The sequence below is a fragment of the Nelumbo nucifera genome, chromosome 2 (genome assembly GCF_055504915.1).
Source record: "Nelumbo nucifera cultivar China Antique chromosome 2, China Antique-T2T, whole genome shotgun sequence".
Classification (NCBI taxonomy): domain Eukaryota; kingdom Viridiplantae; phylum Streptophyta; class Magnoliopsida; order Proteales; family Nelumbonaceae; genus Nelumbo; species Nelumbo nucifera.
Genome location: NC_142650.1, coordinates 3484232 through 3499688, shown reverse-complemented (window position 1 = coordinate 3499688; position 15457 = coordinate 3484232). Strand labels below are relative to the sequence as shown.

Sequence of the window (15457 nt, the reverse complement as noted above, 5' to 3'; positions counted from 1 at the left end):
AAATCCAAGCATCATTTGCTTTGGAATATTTCTATTGGTAGGAAACAGTCAAAAATAATTTTCTGCTGGAAATTCATGCAAATAATGTACAAGGTTCAGAACTCCATAATCCATACACAGGAAGTTGCTTAAGTGCATTACTGCACTGTAAGTTGAAGTCTATGTATAATTATGAGATTAAAGCTATTTAGGAGTTTTTAGACCAAGCAAATTGAAGGTGTGAGATAACCTTATTTTCTCCCCAACTCCAAAACCTTTGAAAGGGCTTCAATCATCTGCTCTCCTCCAGAAAGGCAAAAACTACTTAGGATCTCCATGACTAGAATGAGAGGTATCCTTGTCTCAAGCCCCTCTCTGGCAAAGAGTCACCCACTGACTTTGCTGACCTGTGAATCTAGCTAATGAGGTATTTAGCCTAGATTTCTGTAATTTTGCCTCTCCAATGGCATTGAAAGGAGCCAAAGAGTAGAGAGCTCCTCATCATCCACCCTTATCATTACTTGGAGTTCTCTTCAACTTCCAGGTTTGCAAATTCCTTAGTAATTGCGAGGTTTAGTCTATGAAGCTGAAACCCTAGTTCAATCAATTCATTAATCTTTACTTGTAATAAATAAACATAATTTCACATGAACCTAATAGTGACATGGATCAGGGTGTTTGACTCAAAACAATATGCAAAACATGGATCAGGAAGATTTTTCAGGCTTGGACCTAGCAGGAAGGTAAAGAAGACAGGAGGACTGAAGACCTAGCAAGAGGAGCAAAGATATTCTGATTCAATCCACTGGGGAAGCTGGCATTTAGGCTTAGAATGGTGTCCAGGTGTCTAGGCTGGGGAGGGTCCAAAGCTGTACTTGGGAGGGCTTAAAAAGTTTTTGTGTGATCACTGGAGTTTTTTCCTTTTGATTTGGGATGCTATGGGTAATTGCTTTGGGGGGTTTATTTTTCAATGCTGAAGTTGGGGGCCTTTATTTGCTCTGCTGGGAATGTAAGGGATTTTGTAATTGGGTCCTCATTGTACTCTTTGATATTTGTAGGTGGCCTTGTTTATAATTTGTTCTTTTCTTTCTTCGATAAAAAGGTTAGGTCCATATCCAGTACACCCCCTCCCAAGAACACCCCCCCCCCCCCCGACCCCTATAGCTGAGATCAATATTGGGTAATGGCCTTTATTAGTAGCCATATGGCCTGACCACCTACAAGAAAAAAACAAACATTTTAACATCATTCCATTAGAAATAACCAAATTCTGATTACATTTCTTTTCATATAATGAGGTTTCCTAAACACTAGTGATTAGCTATCTTGAAGCAACTGAATAATATCCTAATCTGTACATAATCAAAAAATTTGGCCAGCTACCTAGCTTTACAAACATGTAAAGGCATTTCCCATGAAAATAATTCCAACATTATCCTATCATCTTATGTGTCCACTTAATAAGAGTTAAAAGCAAAACTTGAGACTAGAATAAAATAAAATCAAGACAAGTCCTAACTAAATCTAGTTGGAACTGGTATGTTTGCTGAATTGTACAACCAGCCCATGTAATAAATCTTTTCCAATTCTCTATGGCTCTTCAAAAAGTAAAATAAATTAGCCCTGCTGGGCCAAAGGCAGAAAAATATGGAGTAGGCTGTGGACCCTTACAAATGTCTCATGGAATTTTGTGGAGGTATGTGGAAACTGGAAAAGGGTTGGTAGCTTCTGCACCTCTGAGCCCCTAAAGAAAAGATTATCCTTATTTTGATTGTTAATTTATTTATTCAAGATGATGAACAAGAGGTTGTAGACACCCTAAAAAAGCCAGTAGCTCAACAAGAGTTGTCATTGAATAACTTATAGCATTTCAGCAGAGATAGTATGCAAGTATAAACATAAGTAAACTTTATTACCATAAACTTGTAATAAAATTTTTTGCTATATCCAAATCTCCTAATCTAACTACCAAATACAAATTTTAACTTTGAGTGAAACAAAGGTGACTCCTTGCAGATTTCCTGTGCAGTAGATGGGTTCAGATAATTCTGCATACAAACACAATAAATGGTACATACCTCAAGGCAAATAAACTCAATTCCTCCAAGTAGATCAACCTGTTCAACAAGAAATATAGGAGGATTTGAAATAGATTTTGCAGAGCCATCAGGAATTTGATAGAACATGTTTGTTAACATGCAAATAAGTTTGCAATGAACTACTTCTGCCCAAGAGTGCTCTCTGCTAATCTCCAAAAGCATCTTAACAACCTGCAAATAATGCAAAAAGAAAAAGGCATCAAACTTCAAAGGATAGATAATACAGAAAAGTGAGATAAGTAGAACAGGAAGATCTAGAAAGATAATAGGATCATAATCTGTTGAAAGGAGGATAGATGAAGATTAGAAGATCTATAGACAGAGCCTGGATCTTTTGTAACAACTCACAAAGTCACAAATAATAGACAAGCCATGCAAAAGCTGATACTTTGCACCAGATAGTACATTACATGGAGAAAAACTAAGCACTAAGTTGTACAATATTGGCAATGGCATTATTATATAGGACCTATCACACCTATTTGCCTATTACTTATGTTGATTCCGGTGTTATTAGTCTTGACCAGACCGGACCAGACAGTCTGACCATCAGACTCAGGAGGTGGTATGCAATCTGGTTTTTAAATTTTGGTTTTTAATCTTTTCCAAAAACATTCAACCTATTATCAACCCAAATTAGCCATTGAAAACAGTCTGGATTTTAGCAAGGTTGCATACTTGACCAATATGCCAAAAGCCTTAAGACTGTTGGAACACGTCAAGCCAAGCCTATTAACATTTAGGACCATAACATACCACCACGCTCCCATAGATGACATCTTGGAAGCTCTCACTCTAGCAGCTAGGTGAGATTTTAAAATTTCAGTTTACAGTTTCAGTCCAGTTTTCTGAATTTCAGAAATCAGACCAGATTATAACATTTAAATATATTACACGACTCTTTTTTAAGTAAATCTAATAAGATTTGAGACTCAATTAACAGTTCAATTTAGTGGCACTTGTTAACATTTCAATATAATATTTGAATTATATTTGTTATTTATGCAGGTATGAATGTTATTTGGGATTTCTAATTGGGTCAATCCCAATAGAATGCCCCAAGCCATATTAGAAACCAGATTAGACCATAATAAAACGGTCTGGTCTCTATGCTACAACAGTTTGGTCTGGTCTGAGAATTTCTCAGACTATAATTTTCTGGTTTGGTCTGAGATTTTCTCCAAACAAGACCAAACTAGACCATGAACACTCCTAGAGGCAGGTAGCCCTTTCCCTTTGCTGGCTTTCACTCTGCTCCAGGTAGCCCTTTCCATGACAGTTTCTTTTTGATGAATGAATTAGTAATTTTATTAAAGAGAAACAAAAGAGAGTACAATCATCCTTGGAGGAGGCACGAGATGGTACCTCCCCTTTACGGTGAGTACAGACGAAAAACAGGACAGAACTATAGATTAGCCCAAGAAACCCCTTGTTTTTCCAGAGAGTCTGCCAAAACATTTGCTGATCTGCTAATCCACTGGAAGTTGACTGACATATTCCTTGTGAACCATTTTACTTTTTTCAGGAGATCTCTGTAGCCCCAAAAAACACTGATCGGATTCAGCAGCCAACCCACTACCACCTTGAAGTCTTCAGCACCCCAAGTTGGTTAGCAATTTGTAGGCCTTGTACAACTGCAAGCATTTCATCCCTTGTTGAGTCTCCAACTCCCACTGGACCTGAGAATAAAGAGATAATGTTGCTGTCCTTGTCCCTCAAAACCCCTACAATGCGCGAGGGCCCTGGGTTGCCTTGGCTGCTACCATCAAAGTTCAGTTTTACAACCCCTTCTGGAGGAACTGTCCACCTTACTTGTGTCCTAATCCTCTTAGAGACTACAGATGCCACCATTACCCAACCCCTCGGAATATCACCACAGGAATAAACCACAAACAAATCAGAAGTCTTTAGCCAAAAGATGGTCCTTGTTAATATACTCTCCTTAACTTCCTTAGGGCCCCTTTCCTTTCCTTAGAATATCCTGGCATTCCATTCTTCCCAAATAGTCCATACCGCAGCTGCTCTTATACATTTCAACATCAGTTTTCCTCAATTCGTTGGCCACCAAAAAGTTGACAGATCAAAGAGCATTTTTACTTGCACCTGTGCCCAAATAAAGAAAAAGCCCAAGTCCAAATACTTGCAGCAAAGGAGCAAGATAGTAGCAAATGGTAACAATCCTCATTCTGCACTTTACACATTGTGCACCAGTTTGGGGAAAAACACATATAAGGTCTCTCTTTTGCAGGTTATCCAAAGTATTAATCTTACCATTATAAATCTCCCAACCAAAGGCAGGGGGGGACTTCAAAAGGAAGCACAAGTAAAAGAGCCATTTGACACCAAGGTCCAAATTCTTTTATTTGGGTTGAGGGTGTCCAAGCAAGCAGAATCCAACAATAATAAAAGCTCAGAGACACAAGCAGATCCCTCATCACTTAGGCCTCTACAAAACCTAAGATCCCAGGCAGGGGGGTGAAAAAACCTTGAAACAAGCTCCTTCTTAAAGAGGGAGATAGAATAAAGGGAGGGAAAAAGATTTTTTAAAGGTTGATTAGCCACCCAAACATCTTCCCAAAAAATAACATACTTGAGCAAGCATCATACCTTACAAACTTGAAGAATTTAGGGAGAATGCTAGAAATTGCCTTCCAAGGAATAGTGAGTCGAGCCCGTTGAGATACTCCAACATCCCATCCAGTTTCAAAACAGCCATGGATACTAGCCACCACTTCATGCCAAAGCCTCTCTCTTTTCACAGGCCACCTCCAGAGACACTTGCCTAAAAGAGCTTCATTTTTGTTAACTATGTTCCCTAGTCCTAATCCCCCTTCTTCCTTACAACGGCTAACTACCTCCCATCTGGTCAAGTGATCCTTTTTCTCTTCTCCTGGCTCCCATAAGAAGTCCCTCATCAGATTTTCTAACCTCTTGTATACCCTAGAGGGTATCCTCAAAACGGATAGAAAGTAAATAGGGAGATTAGCGAGAGTAGCTTTGATTAAGGTGACTCTTTCCCTCCTAACGAGATGTAATTCTTTTTCTAAGCCAGTAACCTTGTTTCAAACTTTTCCACCATAGGGTCCTAGAAACGACTCTCCTTTGGGTTAGCACCTAGGAGAAGTCCTAACTCCTAAGTAGGTCAAGGGCCACTCAGAAATGGAACACTCTAAGCACGCAGCAATAAACTCCAGCTCCCTTTGAGTTGGAAGGACTCTCAAAGAATGATATTAGGTTCTTCAAATTCTGCACTCTCACCACTTCAAATCCTTCAAGAAAAAAAATTATAATGCCATCTACAAACTAAAAGTGAGTAACGGAGATTTGGTTTCTTCCTATTCTCCAACCTCTTATTGATCCAGCCCTATCCCCTTCTGATAACAGCCTATTAAACACATCGGCGGTCAGTGTGAATAAGAAAGGGGAAAGCGGATCTCCTTGTCTTAAGCCCCTATAGGCTAGGAAGAAATCATTTACTCCCCCATTGACTAAAACTGAATAATGGCAAGAAGAGAGGCATCTATTTATCCATTTGTGCCATTTGTCTCCAAAACCACACTTCCGAAGCACCTCTAATAAAAAGCTCCAATCTACCAAATCATAGGCCTTTTTAAGATCCAATTAGCATACAAAACCTTGAGTTCTCAATCTTCTCATCAGTCATCTCCTCAACACACGCATTTGCTATTAAGATCTGATCAATTATTTGTCTTCCATGAATGAACGCACCTTGAGCTTGACTAATGAGAGAGGGAAACACATTTTTGATCCTCAAGAACAAAGACCTTAGCCAAGATCTTGTAGATACTTGTGAGTAGATTGATTGGTCTAAAATCTTTAGGATGTATGGCCTCTTTCATCTTTGGAACCAATGCTATGAAAGTTGCATTGATTCCGCGACTAATGACAAAATTTTCTTCAAACTCTCTAAAGACCTCAAACAAATCATCTTTGATTTTCCAACAATCCTAAAAGAAAGCCATAAGTAAACACATCCGGCCCCGATGCTTTAGATCTATCCATAGTAAACACTAATTGCCGGATTTCCTCCTCAAAATTCCTTTCAACCAAACTTTGTCCTCTTCAGAGATGTTCAGCCACTCCAAACCAGCCAACTCCAATCTACTTCCTAGTGGCTTCCTTAGAATAGATTTGAAATGATTTACAAAGCAGTTCGCTATCTCCTCTCAAGGAGTCCAATTCCAATCCATCCACTTCAAGTTTGATCACCAAAATTTTCCTCCTCCCATTGACTAATTCATGGAAGAATTCAGTATTTCCATCACCTTCCTTAATCCATTTGTGTCTAGATTTTTGACACCAAGAAATTTCTTCACGCAAGAGGATCTCTTCTAACTCCTCTAGCCTCCATCTGAAGTCTCTTTCTTGTCCACTCATTGTTCTAAGGGATTCCTTCACATCTTAAATCGCTTCTAGCTCCTTCTTCAGCCCTTCCCATGGCAGTTTTCACTCTGCTAAAGTAGCCCTCTACATGATTCTAACTTGAGACATAGTGGTAGGCTCTGATACCATTTGTTACATGCTTAACCAATGCGTGAAAAGCCATAAGACTGTTGGAATGCATCTAGCCAAGCCCTTTAACACTTAGGACTGTAACATAGCCTCTGTAGATGTTACGTGCCCCAACCCTCCTGCATTTAAGCTTAAGTGGATACAATGACTGTAAATACTTGGTTTTAGCCCCACCCACTGCCATCAGAGCTCCTTGAGAAAGGTCACTTGAAGGGAACATCATCCTTGTCCAACACAATACAATCTGAAATTACCTACTTGGGTATTAACCTTGATGTAGCAATTATTTGAGTGGATTCACACAAGGATGCCATGACAAGACCATTCACTGAATGGGTATACGTATCATTGTATGCATTAAATTTATCACCTAAAATGATTTGGCCAAGGATGACATAGTGTTAAGGAGACAATTGAAAAAGGATTTGGGAGAGGTGTTATTGAGGGAAGAAATCAGTTGGAGACAAAGTCTAGACACAAGTGGATTAAGGAAGGCAATGGGTACACTAGATTTTTCCATGACTTGGCCAATGGGAGATGAAGAAAGAATTTTGTGACCAAGCTACAGATAGAAGAGGGGGTGACTACCAACCAGGATGACATAGCCAGAAAATTTGTGGACCACTTTAAATCGATCTATAGAAGACCTTTGAGTGAGAGAGCAGTCGTGGGAGGGCTGGAATGGCCAAGAATTAAGGATGAAATGGCAAGGTGGTTGGAAAGAAATTTCGAGGAAGAAGAGATTAAGCAAGTTGTCTTTCTAATGGATAGATCCAAGGCTCCAGGTCCAGATGGCTTTACAATGGATTTTTAACAAGATTGTTGGGAGGTGCTAAAAGAGGATTTAGTTGAAGTCTTTAAGGAATTTGCAGACAATCATGTAATAAGCCCTGGAATCAATGCCACTTTTTTGGCCTTGATCCCTAAGAAGATTGATGCCAACCACCCCAAAGATTATAGGCCTATTAGTCTGGTGACAAGCATCTATAAAATTCTGGCTCAAGTGCTTTCTTTGAGGATCAAAACAGTTCTCCCTTTTATCACTAGTGAAACTCAGGGGGCTTTCATTCAAGGGCGACAAATAACAGATCGGATCCTAATTACGAACGAGTGTGTGGAGGAAATGAAAAGGTCTAGGCAAAGAGGTTTTGTTTGTAAATTGGATCTTGAAAAGGCCTATGACTTGGTGGACTAGGAGTTTTTATTAGATGTGATGAGAAATTGTGGATTTGGGGACAAGTGGTGTAGCTGGATATTTGGGTGTATCAATACCTGTCACTACTCTATTCTGGTAAATGGTGTGGTGAGGGATTTTTTTCCAGCTTGCAGGGGTGTTAGGCAAGGGGATCCACTCTCACCCTTCCTTTTTACCTTAGTAGCTGATGTGATTAGTAGGATCATTACTAAGGCCGATAGAGAAGATGCCATTAGGGGTTGGAGAATAGGGAGACACCAAATCCCAGTCACCCACCTTTAGTTTGTAGATGACCTAATGATCTTTTGTGAAGGAGGTTTGAGCGAGAAGGTAGCAAGCCTAAAGGAACTAATCAAAGGATTTGAAAGGGTTTCTAATCTGAAAATAAATTTGGAGAAGAGTTGCATAGCGGGTATAAACTTGGAGGTTGGGGAGATTGAGGTTATTGCGGAGTGTCTTGAGTGTTCCATCTCTTCTTGGCCTATAACCTACTTGGGGCTTCAATTAGGAGCAAATCCTAGGGAGAGTAGATTTTGGACCCCAATGCTAGAAAAGTTTGAAAACAGATTAGCTTCGTGGAAGAAGAATTATATCTCTTTAGGAGGGAGAATCACCTTAATAAAAGCTACTTTGGCTTGGCTAACTTACCTACTTACTTTCTGTCTGTTTTTAGGATACCAGCTAGGGAAGCTAGGAAGCTGGAGAAGTTGATGAGAGACTTCCTATGGAAGCCGGGACAAGAAAAAAAGGACCATTTGGTTAAATGGGAAATTGTTTGTAGAAGTAAAGAAGAGGGGGGTTTGGGACTTGGGAGGGTGATTGAAAAAAATCAAGCTCTGTTAGAGAAATGGTTGTGGCGATGGCCATTGGAAAGTGAGAGGTTGTGGCATGAGGTGGTGGGAAGCATTCATGGGAGTTTAGAGAATGGATGGGATGCTGGTGTATCAAGGCAAGCTAACCTAGCAGCACCTTGGGAGGCCATTCACAACACCCTTCCTCAATTTCTCAATTTTATTAGGTATGAAGTTTGTTCTAGCAAGGTTGTTCGCTTTTGGGAGAATATCTAGGTAGGAAACACCCCTTTAAAGGACCTTTTCCCTTCGTTATTTTCTGTTTTCTTTGTATAAAAAAGAGGTGGTCTCAAAATTTGTCTCACCATTGGGAACACCCTTGGCTTCTAATTGGGATTTTGGGTTTCGTAGGGGACTAAGGGATGATGAAATTGAATCTCTCTCTGACTTGCTATGTTGCCTTAATCAGGTTTGCTTGGATCCCTCCAAGTCAGATAAAAGGGTGTGTGCTCCTAGACCCAAAGGAACCTTTACTTGTGCTTCTTATTTCAAGTCCATCTCTCAGCTTTCTGCTCAACAACGCTTTCCGTCAAAGGAAATTTGGTGTAGGCCAGTTCCCCCAAAGATTATGGCATTTTGTTGGGAAGTATTCTATGGGAAAGTAAACACTCTAGATAACCTACAAAAGAGAAGATCTTTCCTCTGTATTTCTCCCAATTGGTGTATCCTCTACAGAGCTCACGGGGAGGATTGTTACCATCTATTAATATCTTGTCCTTTTTATGAAGACCTTTGGGCTTGGCTACTTTCGTTGTTTGGGAATAGTTGGAGCCTACCAATAGAAGTTTGCATGATCTTTAACCATTCTACTTTCTCCTGGCCTACAAAAAGAGGGAGACTTATGTGGAGATGTGCTCGTGCTGCCCTGATTTGGACTCTTTGGGAAGAGAGGAATATTAGAATTTTTCAAGAAAAGGAAAGGAACAGTCAGGAATTGAAAGACTGTGTGTTGCATAGGGCAATACTTTGGCTGAAGACTTTGGAAATCTTTCATCAATTCTCTTTTAATGACCTATGGAGAAATTGGTCAGCAGTAGCGAGATGTTCACCCTTAAAGGACAAGTTAATTACAAGCTGGTCTCTTCCATTTGAAGGCTCATTGAAGTTGAACTTTGATGGAAGTAGCATGGGTAATCCAGGATTATCCGGAATATGGGGTGTTTTGAGAAATGAGAATGGAGAGACTGTGTTGCTCTACTCGGGTCCCTTAGGAGTTGGAGACTTTATCAGGGCAGAGCTATTAGCTGTTGTACAAGGGGTGCAATTTGCAAACCAGCTGGGGGTACAACATCTAATAATTGAAGGGGATTCCAAGGTGGTGGTGGGCTGGTTGAAAAATCCTGAAGATGCTATATGGTGCTACAAGAACGAAGTGAAGAAAATCAGTTGGTTGACAAGGAATATGTTGGTCTCTTTACAGTGGGTGGGGAGATCAGCAAATACTTTGTCCGATGTGTTAGCCAAGCAAGGGGTAAATAGGGAAGAATTGTTTTGGGCTCAGCTGTGATTCTTGTATTTCTTTCCTAGTTTACTTGTAAGATTCAAGGAGGGGCTGCAGCCCGTGCCTCTCCCTGGGATGTTGTATGAATTCACAACTCTAAATCAGTTCTTGAATTAATAAAATTTACTATTACTCATCAAAAAAAAAATTATCACCTAAAATGTTTCTATTGCTTCTTGTGTGAATAATGAGTAGGTTTTGCCGATTTCCTCTTCTAGCCTTTGTTGATGATTCTCCACACTCATTTTTATCTCCTTTGTCCCCCAACCCTCCTACATTTGAGCTTAAGTGGATATATTGATTGGATAGACCTAGTTTTGAGGTTGCAACTGGGCATTATTTCAACACTTGAAGGCATTTAGTACCTCAACTCCACAACCCAACAGATTGGCTCCTTGGTTAGCCCCATTCAACTCCTTGAGGCCAGTTCAATCCATTGCCTCCCCTGTACCTGCCAGACATTCCCTAGCACTTTCCCGAGTACAAAAGGCTTCTCTAGAAACTTCCTTGGAAGTATTCAAGTATTCCTGCTGGTTTGAACTTGAAACTTTTCTTCAAGAGACGGTTACCTTGCTGCCACACCATTTCCTGAAGTGGACAGATCCAACTATCCTTGTTAGATATTGCCCCTCCACATGATCAGCTGAGCTCTGATCGGGTTGATTAGCCATAGACTGGTGGTCACCAATATGGCTCTTGCATTGTTCTAGATTCTTCCCCCACCATCCTCTAGGCCAGACTCATAGCTTCATCAAAGATGTAACTTAATCCTATTTCCTTCCTATAAACCCTATTATCTTTTTTTTTTTTGAGTGAAGGTAAAGTATAGTTGTATTAATGTAAAGGTCCTTTGTACAATGAGAAGCTGTACAAAATAAGCCAGAATAACCTCAAACAAAAGGTCACCCTCAAAAAATTACAATCAGAAGTAACCTCTTTAAAGTCAGTAAGAATAGACAATCAATTTCTAACAAAACCTAAAGCCATATTGATGGCATCTGCTTGAGTAGAGGATTTGAGATAAAAAACCCTGCTATTCCTTTCTGTCCATACTGCCCACATAATTGCTAAGGGAAATAGAAGACCAGCAAATCTTTCCTTTTTTAGTCATCCCTTGGATCTTCCAAGCCTCCAGGCAAGCTTTTACTGAGGCAGGCATACACCAACTTAACCTCAGACTACTTAAGAAGTGGTTCCAGATTTTCGAGACAACATTGCAATGTAAAAACAGATGGTTGATTGATTCTGTATTCACACCGCAGAAGCTGCACCTCAGATCACTACAGTTAAAACCTTTCTTCACCAACATCTCTTTGGAGAAACACTCCTCTAAAGCTACCACCCATATAAAAACTTGACTTTTGAGGGTGCCACTGTCCCCCAAATAGCCCTATTATCCTTTTTCTAAGTTCACGATCATGACCTCATTGAGAATTCAGGTTGATCTCTACTTCTGCCAGAGTTGCCCTAAACTTATTCCAATTTGGTATACACAACAAACTGTCATCTCCAACACCTACAGGATTGGTGCCAAAGATTTGATGTTCTCAGACATGAGCAAGACACTTGGGAGAAATTGAATCTAGACAATTATACATAGAGGATCTCCTCTGAGATAATGCTTGCCTATACCAGTATGCCACCTCTCCATCATACCACAATTCTCACCAATTCATAGTTCTATTCAAAGGTCAAGTCACCAATTTTGAGGAATCTGCCATACAGATCATTGATGGTTGAGTGTTGTCTCCCCCCACAGATGCACAGGGAGACCAAAAAGCCTAATCCTAATGGTTTTCGAAAACACATGGTTCTCCATGACACATCTGATCCCTTGATGCCATGTCACAATCCATAGTTTGCAACCCTTCACCATAATCCCTTGATAAAATTCTCTCAAGACTACCCACCTCCTATTCCAACTGTAAATAGAACAAGATGAAACTGCTGGGTGGTATTTGAGCTTCCAAAGTGACCACAAACCCCCTAGCTTCTATAGCTTTTGCTTGATCTCCATGAAAGAAAAAGGATGATACCAGTTGAATTTTCCAATTAGACATTTTAAAAAATGATGCTTCCTCATTGAGTTACCCTCTAAGGCTGTTTCTATGTAGGTTGTTAGGTTCCTGCTCTTCACACTGAACTCCCCTCCTTTCAGCCATTGGTCCAAGCCACCAACCTCCTTATAATTCCAACCAAGTTTCTCTCTAGCATATAGCATCCACAATAAGGATGGACCCTTTGATTGGCTAGTCCAAGGAGCTTAAGACAAGGGGACCTTCGATCCCCATCTTATTTATTTGTGTGAATGAAGCCCTTTTCAGACTTGTAGAGAGAGCTCATCTGCAAGGGCTGATGGAAGTTTTCAAAGTAGACAGTGGGGAAGTAGAGATAGCTCTTCTGCAATTTGCAGATGATACTTTTTTTCTGCGATGGTACTTAGGAGCAATTTTGGAACGTTAAGGCTATATTGAGATGGTTCAAGGTGGTAACTGGTTTGCATATTATCATTCTTAAGAGTAAAATAATGGCTGTTGGAGAAGTTGCAAATCTGAGCAGGCCTGGGCAAATGATTGGGGATGCAGAGTTGGTAAACTCCCAACCAAATACTCAGGTATGCCACTGGGGGATAATTGTACATCCAAAACCATTTGGGAGTCTATCATTGAAAAAGTTGATAAAAAGTTGGCCTCTTGGAAGACCAAATACTTATCGAAGGGGGTGAAATCCCTCTAATCAAAAGTGTTTGTCTTCTCTTCCTGTTTACTACATGTTTTGTTCCCAATCCTGGCAAGAATGGCTGCTGTGTTAGAAAAGAAGATGCGAGATTTTTTGTGGAGGGGGTGGAAGGGGGAAGCAAAATGTCATTTGGTGAATTGAAAGACAATTTGCAAATCCAGAACAAAAGGGGGCCTAGGGATCAGACCATTAAAGGAAGTTAATACTGCCCTGTTAGAGAGGTAGATGTGGAGGTTTAATGAGCTACCGGAGAGTCTGTGGAGAAGATTAATTGTTTCCGAGTATGGATCCAGTAGCAGAGATCAGGAGACACAAGATGGAAGGTCCTTTATGGATGTTCAATATGGAAGGCAGTTCAAAGAATCAATCCTCAGTTTATGAAGGGTATCAAATATGAAGTGGGTAATGGACAAAGGGTTCTTTGTTTGGAAGGATCACTGGTGCAGTGATTGCCCCTAAAGGTCTTGTATCCTGATCTTTTTTGAGATTGTTGTGACTAAGAAAGCAATAGCAGCTGATTGTATGGAGAAGCAGAATGGGAGTTGTGTATGAAACGTTCAACTAAGGAGGAACCTAAATGACTGGGAGGTGACTTCCTTGATCAATTTGTTACAGATTTTGTATGACTCAAGGACGATTGGTGTTGAGGAAGACAAAAGAAAGTGGCTATTTGAGATATCAGGCAAATTGTGTGTTAAATCCTTTTTTTAACAGTTTGACAAGGGAGGGCATCTTTTTCTTCCCAAGTAATAGGATTTGGATAAGAAATGTACCATCCAAACTGGCTTTCTTAGTTTGGAGTTAAAATGTGTTTCACAGCTGATGTGATGGGATTCATAGGTGCTTGGTCTTTAAGATGGTTAAGCAAGGTACTTCAAAAAATTAATTAGCCTAAGTTAAAATCTGAACCATTGGCTTTATTGCCCATGATATTACAAATCCTTGACAATTAATAGAAGTCCGTAAATATTATCAAGTTTTTACCCTGTTCTTTTGGCTTGGACTACCATCATTTTTACTCAGACGTGGTTATTGAGATATTGACTTCATAAGACTAGAATAGATGATTGTTAAGCTGAATCAGAAGGTATTAAATTGTTTGTTAATGTATTATTATAAAGAAATGCATTTTACTTTAAGAAACTATCTTTTATAAAAGAAAGAAAACTGTTTTTATTGTCAATAGAAATGGTTGGTCCATATCACAAATAGTTTTTTTCTGATCATAAACACCTAATAAAGTGCACATGGCTTTGCCACATAACATCAAATTAATGAGAACTTATTCTTGATGGATATATAACTGAAAAATGTATTCATCAAAATGATATATATAACTGAGAAACTTTTCCTAATACACCAAATCAACCCAAATGGCTAAGTTTAGACTGTTTTGAAATGGCCTACAAAAGGTTACAAGTACTGACTTAAGGTCCATAACAACCTTGTTGAACCTGCACATGATCTCTTGCTAAAGAAATTGACACCTACTAGTAACACTAAAAAAAAATCAACTAAAAATTGAGAATTAGCAGTATTTACATTACTATCATAACCTGGACATAGACATTTTTTTATTTCCCTCAAACTAATAAGTGAACGTGGGATACGAAGCAGATGGCCTACTCATCATGGCCTCATACAGAGGGTAGCTCCGGTATAGACCCCAACAGAGCCTCTGGGACCCACATAAGAAATGCCTAAGTTCCTTAGAAACTGTCCAGATTGCAGGAAATTCACTAGAAAACACTTCTTTTTCTTCACCTGTATTATTATGATATAATAAAGTCCCAGCTAACTCCCATGTCACATCAGCAGAGTTTAATTATCTTCATTTTTATCAACAATGTTATTATTTCCTAATAAGAATACTAATAATTTATTACAATGTTATTAAGTTTGATAATTCTTCCAAGCCAATACCATATGGCCTACTAAGAAGTCAAACTCACTTCAGAAATATTAAATTCAATAAAACCAATCAAGGTTCCCAGAAGACAGTGTAAGTCATGGAAAATCACATGAATACCATCATTTGTTACATATCTTCCAATTGAACATAACTGGGCTGCAGTGTACATCAACGATAAAGGAAGAACTGTTAATTTCCATATATGGTGCTTATCCAGACAAACAATCCTCTAAGAGAAACTTATTAAATCAAAGTAGAAGATATAAATTATTAATATGGAATGAGGATATTTTCTATAGTTTAATAAGAACAAGTTACTAATAAACAAAAAATGGGTATCACTCACCCTTATATCAAGACCTTCCAATCTGTTCCTCCAAATTTTGCCTCTATCACATACAAAGTAAAGCAAACAACTAAGAGCAGATGCCCAGACAGTCTCTTCCTTTTCTTCTATCTGTTAAAGTTAAAAGGCAAACTTCTAAGATGGTAAAAGAGGACCAGAAAACAATGAATACTCTTCTTTTATTGACTTGGATAAAAAATCAAAAGAATTATTAGTATAAATACGAGCAAACAAAATGTAGTGATATATTTTCTATGAATAACTGAACTTCTATTGAAAGAATGAATCAATAGAGTATGCAC

General features: G+C 39.2%; 1 protein-coding gene across 1 annotated transcript in view; it reads right to left on the bottom strand.

Moving 5' to 3' along the window:
• LOC104594586 (uncharacterized) overlaps positions 1-15457 on the bottom strand; it is a 62217-nt gene that overhangs the window by 6704 nt on the left and 40056 nt on the right. Inside the window, exons 10-11 of the mRNA XM_010254939.2 lie at positions 15156-15266; positions 2058-2249 (exon numbers count right to left, since the gene is read on the bottom strand). Of these exons, the coding sequence (XP_010253241.1) occupies positions 2058-2249; positions 15156-15266 (303 nt within the window). The remainder of the gene's footprint in view (positions 1-2057; positions 2250-15155; positions 15267-15457) is intronic.